General features: G+C 40.7%; 1 protein-coding gene across 5 annotated transcripts in view; it reads right to left on the bottom strand.

Annotated features, from left to right (window-relative positions):
* The window catches only part of ALKBH8 (alkB homolog 8, tRNA methyltransferase), a 64,345-nt gene that overhangs the window by 14,496 nt on the left and 34,369 nt on the right, over nucleotides 1–15,480 (bottom strand). For 4 of the 5 annotated variants that reach the window (XM_026069333.1, XM_026069334.1, XM_026069335.1 and 1 more), the window contains 3 exons: nucleotides 9,505–9,617; nucleotides 4,771–4,925; nucleotides 3,214–3,479 (listed from right to left, as the gene is read on the bottom strand). In XM_026069333.1, coding sequence (XP_025925118.1) covers nucleotides 3,214–3,479; nucleotides 4,771–4,925; nucleotides 9,505–9,617 — 534 coding nt within the window. The remainder of the gene's footprint in view (nucleotides 1–3,213; nucleotides 3,480–4,770; nucleotides 4,926–9,504; nucleotides 9,618–15,480) is intronic. The other variant, XM_026069332.1, reaches the window with a different exon arrangement.

The raw sequence follows: 15,480 nt of genomic DNA on the forward strand, positions 1-15,480 counted from the left end.
CCCCCTCACTGGCAGGATTGAGGAGAAGATGACCTGGGCTCCCAGACCCTTGACCACCATCCCCAGAGCTCTGAAATCCTGCTTGATGGTCTCCACTTTGCCCTTGGTGTCATTGGCACCCACATGGAAGAGCAGCAGTGGGTAATAGTCCGAAGAATGGACAAGCCTAGGCAGTCTTTGCATGACATCTCTCACATGAGCCCCCGGCAGGCCACAAACCTCTCTAGACATGAGATCTGGTCGGCAGATAGATGCCTCCGTCCCCTGCAGCAGGGAGTCCCCCACAACAATCACCCGCCGCTTCTTCCGGGCATTCCAGCAGAGCACAGGGTCTGTTGTCCCAGGTACTTCCCTTGCAGCCATGCCCATCTCCTCCTCATCCTGGAGGRCACTAAACCTGTTCTTCAGCTGCAAGTCTTCGGGAGGAGTAGGAGTCTTTCTCCTCCCACAAGCAGTGACCAGTTTCCAGCCTTCTTCTATGATGTTATGATGTACCGTTTCACACAGCACAGAGCCCTCCGGCAACTCCACTGCTGCAGGGGGTTGGGACTCCTGAAGCTGCACAGTCTCTGAAAATACCCTGTCTATCTCTTGCTCGACTTCCCGGATGCTGCGCAGCCTACTGACCTCCTCCCGTAACTCCCTTACCTGATGACACAACTCATCAACAGCAGCACACCTCCTGCAGGAGAGCTGACTGCCAGCCCAGGCCTCCCGGAGAGGCCCCAAGCACTCCCTGCAGCCTGAGACCTGTAGAGCCGCATCTACTGTCAGAGGGTCGGTCTGGGTCGCAGCCTCTGACACAGCAACTCCAACAGCCACTGGGGAACTTGCTGTGCGGTGTGTCACAACCATAGCTGCGGAAATGTACACCACAGGGAACAGAAACGAAGGTTCCTTCGCGCACCCTTCTGCGCAAACTGCTGCGCAAACTGCTGCGTCTGTTCGCTGCCTCTGTTAGCTGCGCTCACAATATGAGAAATACACAATATGAGAAATATGACTGCAATCAGACCCTTCCATTGAGCCCAAATAAGAACCCAGAAGGAACACAAAAAGACAAAAAAACTGCTGCTTTCTCCGTCAGATAACAAGAACGGTTGAACTTGCTGGCTCATCCAATATACTGTACCATACCAAACCAAAGAGACTGGCTACCAGTGATAATACTGATACATCACTAACAGATGTTCTACAGTGCTTCTTATAGAGCACTATGGCAAGGAAACAGAGGTAAAATTTCATTAAGGAATGAATGCATACTGATTACCCACAAATCTGTATCCACCAAATAAAGATCTGACATCAGTCACTTGCACACTTACAGAAACTGCAAACTCTTTTAAGTAGTATCTTGCTTCAAATAATAGTCATTACCGGTTGCTTTAGAGAAAGATGCACAAAAAACATCAGGACATATCCTCTAATAAGTTGACCAGATGAAAAATGTCTTGCAAAGTCCTGTCTGCTGGCACTTTTCTTCAGGTCAAAGAATAGGGGTTTGGTTTACTTATGAACAAAGTGCTCTTATGTCTCTTACAAGAGTTTGATCCTTATGACTATTGCTCAGTGCTTGGCTTCACTGGTATTTTGTGACCACAAGTTTTATCACGTAAATGGAACCAAATGGGTCACAAGTATTTTGCTTCCTCAGTAGAAAACAGATTGCTGCACACTTTAATCTGCTCCCAAATTGTCAGGTGCCCTTGGATTGTCTCGTTGTCCTCACTAGCAGGCAATTCCTAACAGTAACACGGAGGGGCTGGTTTTCATTTGACTGCCAGCAGATGCAAGTTCTTTCTTCCCCTTAGCTGGTTAAATGTGGGCTCCAGAAAACAGAAAATGGTCCTGGGAGGTTCTGAATACAGCATCTTGCAGAGATTTTGGCTTAAAAGCCTACCACATACAAGAGCAATTTACCATATCCATTCTAGGACCAGGTGACCTACATGATTCCCCAGAAAATTTTTTCCCTCTGGTTAAGTTTTCTGATTCTTCTTACAGGAAAGTGATCAGTCTGGAGTGAAAGACTGAAATGTATTTAACATTAACAATTATTTTCAGGCTACAGCAGTCAGGCATAAGCATGCCTACCTACAAATCAGCTGTTTTTTTCTAGCTTATAAGAGCAGTAATGGAAATAAATGCATTACAAATACAGATAGGGCTGTAAATAACAACTTATATTTTATAGCTGAATATAAATAGCAGGACAGAAACTCCTGAAACAGATAAACAAGTCTGACTTTTGTATTAATAATGAATGTTTTGCCTTACATAGAAGTTTTCAAGCCTGATGGATTTCAAAGTGTTTCATAGTCCAAACACATAAAAGATTCAGACAATTCTGAACAGGGAACAACAGATAGCATAATGCATACCTCTCAAGAAGACTTTTTTTTGGTAAAAGGAACAATAGAAAGTTTGCCCCTCACTAAAAAGCCTTTGAAATATTTGCAATAAAAACAGTCTCTTGATTTGTATCTGTATGTGCCTCACATCTCCGAAATGGGGAGGCAGAGGAGTAAAACTGGGTTAAGTACAGACAGCAAGACAGGGATGATGATGATAACGTTAGCAAGAATTATGTCAGGACTGTGGAAAAGTGAGGAAAAGGAACGAGAAAAGGAAAGGCCAGAAATCTGTGCTGAAGTTAACACTCACCCTTGAATCTTACGTGGACTTATTTATTGGGCCTGTGCACAGAGAGTCAGAGGTGGGACAGCCAAAAGTGACATGATTCACAAATGAGCCATGCCACCAGGCCAAAGAGAGCTAAAAGAGGATATGTAAAAAGAACTACTGCCTATGGAGATTTCAGGGACATGTACACTGCATCCCCCACCCACCAGCTAAGTGAAAAACCTGTTGGAAGGACTCAAAACTGCCGAACTATTTTCCCTTTGAGTAAGCTTCTTCACAAAAAATGCCCAAAACGTCCACTACATTTTTCAATCTACTACATCCATTACAATTTTTTTTATTAACATATTTTGACTTGCAAAGCAAAAGTGGCTTTGAAAAAGAAAAGGGTAATGCACATAGTGAATGGATGTGGAAACCTAATGCAATTGGTAATTGATCTTGGATCAGGAAACAGCTTTCTGTTCTTGGCACTCTTCCCACAACTAAAGCTCCAAAATACTACAACTGCATGATGGAATAAACATTAATACTAATAAAAAGAGAAAACAAATGAGAGTAGCTACTTACCATGTACAAATCCTTGTTGATGCCCAGATATTTCCCATTACCACAACCAATATCAGCCACTATTGCCCCTTTTGGTAATGACCTGAGAAACTCTACAATTTGCGGCCACGGGCTATGCCTGGTACTGCTGAAGTGTGCTGCAATCTCTTCATACACCCTGTGTACATGTTCCTGTTCCAGCTTTGAGGCCTCCATCTCACTGAGGGGAAATGAAGGTTGCCCCTGTCTTTGCTGTCCTTTCTGGCTGTCACAGACAGACGAGTAAACTAGAGGTAGAAACAGATAGGCAAACAAGAAAAATTTTAACAGTCATTCCTTGTTGGTTAAACTTATTTAGCAAAAAAAAAGAAAAAGTGGAATCTTAATATGCAACATATGCTTCATTCCTTCTTTACCTTTTAAAAACTGAAATGTAGGTCAAACTGCAGAGGTGTCTGATGACTTTAAAACAAGTAATCCTTTCATGTTTACTAAAAATCATTTGCAAAGTGATCTTTCACCTTGCTGCCCAATATTAACAAGGCTTGTGCTTTCAAAACTGAGGCATTGCCACTAACATCAAAGATCATGACAGCACTACAATACAGCCTCTGAAATTCCAGTGAAATTCTGTTCTGAGGACATAAATGGACTTCATTTCTGCATAATTGTTCAGCCACCTATCTATTATTTCTATTATTATCTGTACTGCCCTAAGGTACTTGTATGGCTCTGTCGCTGCAGATCAGAGCGATTCTCATTTTCTAACATTCTTATTTTCACAAAATTACAGTCCCCTTCAAATAAAATATATTCAAAACTGATGGTAACCTGAGGAACAGGGGATATTTCTATATTGTTTTGTCATTCTGGCACTTGAGGTCCCAATAAAATCCAAGATCCCAGATTACTTGTCTACCTCTGGACCAAGCCAAATGTCTTCCTGCACAGAGAAACTCCAGCAACCATATGGATGCAACCAATTCAAGCCATACGGTATGACTAAACTGAGCCCATTCAGGAAAGGTTTCCAGGACTGCCAAAACTACCCAAAGGGATACACTGATTTGCACAAGGTTTCACAAAAAAGCAGCATCAAAAAAGGTAGCCAAGACCTAGACTGTATTCCAGCCTTTGTATTAGCCTTAGATCCTCCCTCTCTGAGAGGAAAAATAACACAGCATTCTGGAATACATTTGCATGGGTAATTTTACATGGCATTCTGTTTGGCAGTTCCTATATCCACTTTTATTTTTCAAGTCCAACAGATGAGATGATTGCCCAAACCCATTCTGCCCTACAAAGTTAAGCACAGTCATGTCACACAAAGTTGTGCTTGGAAACAAGTATGCTCTTCTTCTCAATCACTCATCACCTCTCAAGTATTGCAATTTTGTTTAAGGAGAAACAATACCTAGAAAGTTTTGTTCTTTAGCATTTAAGGTTTCAGCTTTGGGGGTAAACAGCTGTTTTAAAAAATATTAGAATGCATATTTTACACAGGGTTCAAAACAATGCTTACATATTGGTGGTAAACAAATAACACTTTTGACTTAAAGATCACCTCATGACACTCACTGCAATTGCAAGGGCTTCTCCTCACTTTCCTGAATGTAAATGATGTCCTTGTTTCCCTTCGATTTAATGTTAAATCTCCAACATCAGCAGTGATTGTTCCAACCTTCTGTCCAAGCTCAGATGCTTGAATGACATCATATTTTCGGGGTGTAATCCTAACACACAGTAACATAAAACAGAGAATAATTTTATTTGCATCAGAAAAAGGTTGATCTTTTTAAGAAGGCAATTCTTAAATACTGTGACAAGTGTGATTGCAACATGCTATTTAATGTACTGCTGCTTCTAAGTTTTCAACTTATTCAGCTTCAGAGAAAAAAAAGAGGTGCCAACACATCAACCAATGAGGTTAATTAAAGAGACTCTTTATTTGCAAGGAATTACACTTCCCTTCCTTTCCTTCCCTACCTTCCTTAAAGTTCTGTTGCTTATTTTCCACAACTATCTGAAACATATTTGTTAAAGATAAAAATACACTAGTAAAAATAGCGGCTATGGACATAAAAGAATAGCATTGACTAGTTCTGCACTAGCAGATTGAATTTTTTTGTTACAAACCAGCCTCTTCAATGAATTCTGATTTGCAACAGCATTGCCTTTTCACTTTTTCACTGCAGAAGATGCAAAGAATGCAGCACTTTGGTGATATGCTAAAATGCCTAAAGGGAGTAACTACACTGCAGATCATCTTTCTTGACCGTAATCTATCAATCAAGTGAACTGAGCAGAGCACCTTAAATTACTTCTGGATTTGGCACAGATTTTAATGGAAAACAAATACATTTTTGCAAGGATAAAATTCATAAAATTAAAGTGATTTGGAACTTCTCTGGGGTGACAGAAGTTTCAAGTAATTTTGTGAAGAGATTTACATTGTGAAAAGGTACCAAAAATGTGAATTTTGAATAGCTCTGCTGAAGATGAATCTCTCTCAAAGATGACAAGAGGAAAATGAGAAAGTAAAATGGGAAACTATGCAAAAGGGAAGAGATACAGCTGCACCCGCATGTGGTTTACCATCGCTTGCACATGGGATAAAGTAGATACTCTTGGAACAAAACTGAAACTCTTTAGGGAAATAGCTTAGCACTTCAAAGCTGTTAACTGTCACACTAAAATGTTTCCTAACTTATTCATCAAAGAGATTAATGCAGAAATTTCCTCAAGACAAAGAGACCGTCTCTAAGGAACTGGCCTCACAGCAAAGCCCCTTCAGAATTGCTGACTTCAAAGCACTTGACTCCGAGCAGGACAAACTCACAGTTTAAAACTGACTTCCATATTGGTTAGCCGAATTTAACCCTCGTACATTGAGCCAATAAGGGGAAAGTGTCTTACATCTTTTAGTAAAGCACAGCATTCAGTTTCAGCTCAAATTTCTATTGGAACTTTTTGGCAGGTCATGTGAAACTGCTGATCAGTGCCTGTACTTAACCAAGAGGAGCGATCGGCTTGCCAAGAAGGCTACCTGATCAGCATTCCAGTGCTTCCTTTATACCATCTTCCCTATCACAGTGAAGCCGATCTTTAATCCAGGCACAGGGAGAAAGAGTGCAGCACCTGCCTGGAAATCAGGAAGCAACAGATTAATATTCTGTATAAATCTTGCACAGAGGAGACATGGAGCAGTTCTGAAGATGGAAATCAGCCACAGGAAGGATGGGCTCTAATAAAAAACTGCCATGTCCCACAGCAGTCAAGGGAGCTATGATAAAATAATAATGTGAGACTTCACCAAGATTTTGTCCACAGTAGAACTTCAAGTCCTGAGATTTTGCAGACTTTCCATTGGATTCTGTGTTTACATCAAGTTCTTTTTGTTCCTGCAGCAAAAAGCTACACATGCAAGAGCTAATATCTTCAGAGAGATGTCTTCTTTTTCAAGGTGCTACAATTTCAACCTACATGATTTCCTTTAGCCTGGGCTACGAAAAAGCCTCTAGATGAAGGCTGAGCTGAAAACAGGATTCCCAGTGTTCAAAAATAAAATGCTGCACATCATCCTGCTTGGCACAGACTTGATTTGCTGTTGCAGGGTCAGGAATGGTGGTTTGCCAGATTATCCAATCAAAAAGGAAACTCAACAGAAAAAAACGTAATTTTACTTTTACCAATGAGACAAAAAGAGGACATATCCTTCCACATTTCCTTTGTTCTCCATGATGAAATAGTATAACTTATTTCTTAACTGTATCTCTCTCTTTAAGAAATGCATGTTTTCAAAATGAACAAAAATCATTTTTCTGTGTACCTTGTTAACAGAGTTAAAATAAAGTCTCTAATTCCTTTGGCATCCAAATATACAAATTGAAAACATTTCCAGAAAAATTCTAAAACTGAACCTCTTGCTCTAATTTGATTTGTGAGGAGTAGATAAAAGGCATTACAAATGATTTTAAATATATCCTGACATTATGTATGCAAATAAATTGACTACACTTGCTTGTAGGATGATTAATCTTGTTGATTGCAATGCCATGCTTCACTAGCAAGCTACGTAAGTCTGTTCTGTTATCTCCACTCTCTTTAGTGTCCTTCCTTTCAAATGTTATTTGCAGAAAGTGTCCACTTAGCAATAAAGTCTTCACCAGGTGAAGATGTGATCCTGAGAAATACCTGGTTTTAAAACGAGCAAGTATTAGAGAAAAAAGAAGGTAACTGGAACAAAATTAAAAGGAAGACATAAAAAGGGGGTATTACCCCTTCTGAAATAAAGAGATCCCAGTATCTATTTACCCCAACTGAATATCTGGCCCCACTACTACTTTACAAAATATTTATCATTCAAAAAAACTATTTATAGGAAAGACAGATAAGCACTGGGGACAGAAATAATGGTACATGGGTAGATGGATTTGGGATCTTCATTTTGAATTCAGCCTGTACCTTTGAGTCTCAAAAGATAACCATCTTTTTGAAGGTACAAGTGAAATTAAGTAATGATCTCATCCCAGTTCTTAGTAGGCAGGTACACAACTGCAACTATCCCAACTAGACTGCCTGCTGGCAATCACTGTCAGTGCCCTGAGCGCATCCTTCCTCCTCCTGGGGGTTTGGCTGCCAGGGCTCAGGGCCAACTTGCGCAGAGCACAGCTGGTGGCCATGAAGAAAGCTGTCGTGAAGAAAGCCAGTGGCCTCAGCAAGGCGTACCCCTCCTTCCCCTGGGAGCTGCTTCTCGGCTGAGATTCCCCCGGCCTTGCCTGAGCTACAGGCCCAGATGCATTGCAGCCGTGTCCGTGCCTGGCCAAGACCCCGCAGACTCAGACCCGACCCATGGACCAACTGCCCAGCCCAGCCCCAGCCCCAGCGCTGCTCAGCCATCACGGGGCTGTGTCGACCCCAGTTACTCTCACCAGGCCTGATCCCAACCCCAACCCATGGGCCTTGGCCTGGCCCAGCCTCGGCTCATCCCTGGTTACCCTGCTCCCTCGCGGGGCGGTGGGACAGGCCCTGGCTACGAGGCCCAGCCCTGCTGCCACCAGGAGCCCCACCGATACCGGCACCTGGAGCTGTCAGCTCGTGCTGTGCCCTGATAAGGACAACATTGAGGCTAGCAAAGTCATTGAAACGGAGACCAAACTAGGTTCTCAGAGTCGTAGATAATCCTTCCAAAAGAAGACTGACAGTATTTCACAGAACAGAAGCTTATAATAAGAAGCTTAAAATGCAGGTATCCATGTTCGATCTTGTACACCAATAAACAAAGGGCTTCATTGCCCTGGGCTTCTGTAATGATGCATGTCAGAAGCGACAGCTGTTTTTTATAAATATTTAATTTAATGAGGGAATATATGGGGGGTATAAGTGGTCTATAAAAAATGAACAATGTAAAGGTCACTGGGGAGTCCTTATTCACCCTTCTTCACACAAATCAACCAGTAAAATTAAAAGGCAGAAAAGGATTTGGTGTTTAATTTACACAGAATATAATTAGTCTCTCCACTACTGTAACCAGTGACTGTTTGGGTCAAACAAAGGAAGAAACATTTCCCCTGGGCCTTTCTAATATGAGGGTTTACATATTCTTCTGAAGTGCACTACTGTCACTCTCAGAGCTCACCAAGCTTTTACCCTTTTTACCAACTTCAGTGCTCCTATTGTAAGTATTTCCCCATGGTGCACGACTTAAAAAGAGTGTATTTCATCTTCATAATAAGCAAAGCCTCAAGACACACTTCAAGAATCTCTTTTTCAGGATCCCACACCTGTTTAGAACAACGCAGCCTTATCAGTAGTCCAAGTGGCCTTAAGGCAACTGGAAAAAGCTCAGGGATACTGTCCTTTGTGCCTGCCCACACCCTCCAGGCAGAGCAACTCAATCTCTTAAGGCAATCCTCCTCAAAAAGACTTTGACATATGTGATACATTCAGAAAAGCTGTGTACTGAAAAGAGGGAAGAGAAATGGTGAAGCTAATTCCACTACCTTCAATTCCTTGCCAGGTTAAGTCATTGAGGGCTTTGACACCAAAGATGAACATTACAGCAACTTCTGAGTGAAACTTAATTTGTGACAGTAGGAAGAAACTGCAGCTCAGGGACTGCTGATTAGCTTCCCAAAACTAGCAATTTTTCAATTTAACCTGAGCAGCATCTGGGCATAGGAGGGAATTTATATAGTTAATTATAAAAACTCTACTTCATTTCTTTCAGAGCAATTTTAAATACAGAATAACATTAACAAAAACAAACAACACATATTCTTCTCCTATTATCAGCAATGCAGGGGCATTTACATGTACCCATGCGTCCACAGGTATCTGGATTCTCCAGCCATCACCAGCAAACTGCGTCGGGGCAGCATAATTGCCACTGTATGGCCATCGGGGTGTTTGAAATCCATCACAATCTAAAAAGAAAAAAGAACACCCACCACAAATGAGTATAACTTTCCCATACACATGCCAGCCATTCTACAGTTCTGGCTTTGTCTGTGCAATGCGTTAATCAGAATATTGCCATGAAACAGCTACGTACTTCCTAGGGAAGCAAAAGCCTCCATGTCTCTATCCTGCACCTTTAAGATGTCTGACTTTCAGAACTGTGTTCAAAAATCTGAGGCAATCACATACATACACACACACATACATATTTGTGATTTTAATTATATGCATAATTATAATATATATAATTTTACAAAGTATTATTAAAATAAATATTGGGTTTTATGTTGTACTTTCACAACGATAGCTTTCTTTGTGAGAATCTTTGTGTGTTTATCCACATAACATTCTTACGAGGTAGGAAAGGATGATTACCCCTCCACCAAAGACAGCTAGCTAACACAAAGACAGGGGTCATTTGCTGAAACCCAGGCATCTAAAAGTCAGGCATTTAGGTTAAGGCAGTCATCTAGTGTCTTTCTGTAAAGTCTACACAGACAGAGACAGGTAGGTATCTTCCAAAGAGTGATTCATCCTAATTTAAAGTATACAGCTAAGTGGTGTGGGATGACCCTATGCCCTCTGAGAACGCCTATCTGCCTATCCGTTCACAGCAGATCAAGCTGAGACAATTAACTCAGAGTAGATACATAACATTTAGATAACCAGTATTAGGTAAGATGAATCATTTCCAACCTGCCCACATTCTTACAGAGGTTTGCAGCACAGGTACACGCGGTCTCCCAAGATCCAGACTAACACGCCATCTACCAGATCATCCTTTTATTATTTGCCACCTGGCTTCTAGTCATAGCAATATTCTGAAGCAACACTTTCAGCTTTATTCCAATTTCACAGCCCAGATGGCAGTGCTACATTTTGCTTCTGTCTGGGCTAGGAATGTTATCCTTTTACACTTCCCAAATGAGAGAAAGTCTTGCTGTGGAAAATAAGCAGCAGGTCATTTAAGCAAGCCAGGTGAATTATGGAAGATTTAGCATAAAAGAAAACTGATCAAAAACTATTAAAGTCAGTGGCTCCAGCTACACTGGAGAATGAACACCATGAAAGTGCTTCCATCTGATTTGTAACCTACTAAGCGTATAATTTAAAAGCAATTTATTACAGTATGCCAGATTGAAACAAATTAAGCAGTTCTGCTTCTCTGTGCAGATGTGTTTAACAAAGAGAAAACAATGGTGCAATGATCAGCTATTCAGCCCAAAAAAGCACAAGACAGACTACATAAGCAAGACTGTTTTCAACACTACAAATTACCACTTACAACATTAGCTGTTTAACATTGTGCACACTGGAGCAAACTACAATGACAGTTACATTTTTAGGAAAAAAAATGTTTATTTATACTGTAGTACCACCCACATAGAGTGACACAGCTCCTTCTCCTGCTGAACTATCTAAATTTAAGGCAAGAAATGACAAGTGTGGCAAACAATGGGGCTGAAAAGGGAAGAGATATATGGGGGGAGCGGGAATATGCTCACATGGTTACAGAGCCTACCTAAGTGCTCTGATTAATGATTATGAAACATTTCAATAGCTACACAAACAGATAAAAGACAGTTAATATAACCTCTCTCCTTTGCACTTAGCATTTTCCTCTGGGTCTCCTCAGAGAAGCACAGCATGAGGAGGGAGAAAACTCAGTGGCTTCACAGATCAGATGAGGAGGCTGTCCCATAAAGCATGGCTAAGTGCAAGCCTCTGTTAGAAGAAATAGCTATCTCTGGCAAGGCAAAGAACGTCAGAGGATGACTAATCAAGAACAGCAAGTATGAGAAGGAAAAACATGAAAAGAAAAGAAGTGGGGAGGGCAGTGGTTGGATTAAATGGATGAAATGACATCTCTGTGTTTTGCCTTTCTGGCTCACTGCTGTTGGGGGAAAGGTGTGAGAGGGTAAGATAGGGACTGGGTTCTTCAGAAGAATGGCAGAATAAAGTGAAAATGAGACTATCCAAATCCCTTCTGAGAGGTTGTTACTCTGGCCCTCTCTCTGGGTCACTAATAGTACCAAAGCTCAGTTCTTGTGATAACATTCAAGAATTGCACTTTCTCTGAGGGTCAATAACTGAAACCTCTACAGGGTCTCCCACACTTCCCTTTCCTCTCTCTCTCTCTCCAGAGAAAACTGGAAGAGGAACTCAGTCCCTCTCCCTTCTATAGGTGCCAGGCTGGGAAACTCTGTACAAACCAGCTGGAAACAGTTCCTCTGACAACCTGCCTTCTCAGCTGGTTTACTTCACAAATCTCCAATTCCTCTTCTCCCACCAATGGTATGGCCCCCGCAGCCTCTTAGCAAAAGATGTTCCTCAAATCCTGTCCTGTTAGCGCTTGTGCATCTAGAAAAGCAGAAGTTCAGAGTGCTCTGTAACAGATAGCATGTTGGGAACGGCAGGCCAAAAACTGCCCCTGGTAGCTGGAATTTTAGACAAAAGTGGTTGGAAAATAGCAGACAGTACAAGAAGAGAGCATGTAGTCCTGGCTGAATTTCAGGAAAGCTAAGGCAACAGGAAACCAATTTCTGGTGGTACAGGATTTGAGACTGAAAAACAGGAGATTACATATTGTACAGAACATCTGGCAAGCCTAGTCCTCACCCAACCTAGGATCCCAGCTCCATCCCCACACCCTCCTTTTCTGTGGAGGAAAAGCTTCTGCACTACCACCATCTCACACTGTGTTGCTGTGACAATTTGGGGAAAAATATAAATAAATGATTAAGTCACTTGCAAATGAGCAGCTACATTAAGTAATCAGAGGTAAGGGGAAGAGTTAGAAATTCAAATCCAGAACTGACTTTTGTTTATGTAGCAGTCAGAGATCCTCAGCTAAAATATATTAAAATTTTGTAGTTTTTCTATTAAGAACAAATTTAAGATTGCAATTCAGACAAACAACCAAATTGAACGAACCCATTACAAACATTTGAAGAAAATTACTGCAACTTCTACACTTACATTTCATTCTTTCATCTAGAATAACTGCACCTGAAGCCTTAAAAACTAAGCAACAGTACTTCTGCCATTCTTTGTCTATGGTACAGTAAAGAACACTTAACCCAGAAGGGTTTTTGAAGAACTCTGTTTTTATCTCTGAAAAGCCTATTACCGACTGCAGTAGATACCATTCCCACATTCCTATGTGCGTCTTTATCCTGGCAGAACATTCTAAGTTGTCACTGTCACATACACACACACATACACAAAGAAGATTAATGCATTTTGTACTCTTTTTAATTTACTAAGGACTCGCAATCAATAAAGCAACTCTGCTGCTGCTGAATCAATCTGCCTCATGACAGCTTTGCTCCACAGGAGCTATTTCCAATTACTATTTTCGTTTTTACCGATTTTCTTTATTCTCTTAGGTGGCAGAGTCAATAAAGATCAAATTTCCAGCTAGCCCATGGTGTATCTCCCAGGAATCGCATTCAAAAATAAAAATAGTGGATGCTTTGATCTTACACAGTTTTTACCTTCTTTCTTTGCACCTATGGAAAAAAGTGCCTATATATACCAAAATCTTGAAAGAAACACAAACAGCTAATAATACGTACTTGTAGATTTAAATATCTTGTCATGATGCCAGATTATTTAAAATAGAATGCTCATGACAAGGGAGCACATGAAGCAGTAAACAGCTTTCAAGGATGGGTAAACATCAGAGCAAAGCAGACACCCACATGATGAACACTGTTCCTCCAGGATAAAATACAGCAAAATATAAAAAACAGAAAAGAATCCAACATAAAAGAAAAAGAGAAAAGTACATTTTTCTCAACTCCTCAGGGAATGCAAAGCCTGCACTGCCTTTCAGTGCAGTAGGACTGCACCTCATGAAAAAGCAGCAGGATGGAGGTGAATGACTGGTCTATCAAATGAGTAATGATCCAAAGGCAAAACAGAAATAATGCAATGGGACTATGAGGACAATGTCAATAAGGTTTTCACTGCTATAGTGCAGAAGGACAACATTCTGTTTTTCCTAAATTTTGTCTCTGATGCAATTTGTATTTGGTGTTAATAGAATACCTTAGACGAAACACTTAAAGCTCAGAAAAAAAAAAAAGGACTGCAAGAAAGTACAAGACGGAACATTTTTCAAGTATCTGATATCATTTGCTGAATTTTCAGAGAGCTAGGACACATTATCGGCCTACAGTTTCAGTTTCCCACATATAAAACAGATGAAAAAGAATGTCTGCTTCAAAAACACATGAGATTTAAAGTACACACAGAGAGCTCAAACAGAGCACTGGGGCTCTATGCAGAGAGAGAAGTGAGTCTGCTGGTCCCACACAGGACTGAAGCAATCAATCAATAATAACTTTCACAGTGTCATTATATTCACTACAAAAAATATACTAAAGTCCAAAATTTGGAATTTAGGAAGATCCTGAATTTTAAATGGAAAGAAAACGGGATTATCTTTCCCAAATAATCCATGTCATAGGAAATGTACCTTATGTAACCTACACTGGCTATTTGCCTCTTGTATCATGGTCTCTAGTCACACTCCAGAAAATGAGTGCAGTATCAATAATCATGGTGATGAAATATTTCAGCACTGCCTACCTCAAAATCTCTCAAAACATGCACAGGCCTCCCCCACATACTATCTCTTGCTAAACCTACTTATCTATTTAGGCACTATCGTGACACTAGTCCTAATACCTAGTTAATTTACTTACTATGATTTTGGAGAAAAAGCCTACTCAATTTTTCATCCATGTAGTTAATTACTATCTCCATGAATTTACTGTATCGTGTTAACTTTCTAGATTATTTCTTTTTAATTGAGGTCTAGAATATCAATTTTTTAAAACTATCTCAAAATACTGACAGTATTTCATTCTTTTCTCTCTGAGGTCTTACCTTGCTATTAATTTCTTGATAATCACAAGGAAAAGAGTGTATCCAGTGAACAGAATACAGGATACCAGTATCTCTCCTACCATGCCACCGACTCCTTGATCCAAATTCTCTTCTTGTCTGCAATCTGTTTACAAGATTCAGGTAGTGCACAAGAACAGGAAAACTATCGCAATTTCCAAGCTAACTCCTGTTGGACAGGGGAGTTTCCATTCCTCTGCAGGCCTTGTCTCAGCTGGAATATACACCACTCTGCTTTTGTGCTCAAGGATGCATCTCACCAACTACAAGGTGTTAAAAGTGCTTCAACCAGCATAAAGCAGACAAGCAGAGTTGGGATATGCCATTAATTCTTGCACTGTCCCATCACCAATTGCTGCCACGGGAGAATGACTGCAGTGCTGAATTTGTGCCACTTCAGATACACCCATATTGCTAAACAAAAGATGGTCAGAGACAATTTCCAGTCCTGAGGCCAAATGACCAATACTGGCTCAGGTCCATACTGCTTAGAGCTGGCTCCCTCTAGAGCAAAATTTCCTATTTCTTTTGTATGTCAGGACATTATCTATGGCCTTTGAGTCTTTCCAGATCATTACCTGCATTAAAATTCAATGTTTGATATTAGAATTCTGCATCAAAGACTTCCAGTCCATATAGCAAAAGGGATCAGTTGCATTACCACTGATTCTCTTGCTCTTCCAGCACAGGTATAAATTTCTCTTTTCTGGAAAATGCTATCCAATCCCAGCATATAACCTTGATGTTCTTTTGTGAATACTGAGACAAAGATTCAGTCAAGTCCTCAACAACATCCAGTTTATTAAATTTGGCTAACATCCCATTTTCATCCTTTAATAAATGGCCTCCCTGGCTCTTGGCTTAAACTCTTTCAGGACACAGAAAGCAAGAGGCTAATGCTGTTAGTCTTCATTT

Source organism: Apteryx rowi, unplaced genomic scaffold, assembly GCF_003343035.1.
Source record: "Apteryx rowi isolate R43461 unplaced genomic scaffold, aptRow1 scaffold_292, whole genome shotgun sequence".
Classification (NCBI taxonomy): Eukaryota; Metazoa; Chordata; class Aves; order Apterygiformes; family Apterygidae; genus Apteryx; species Apteryx rowi.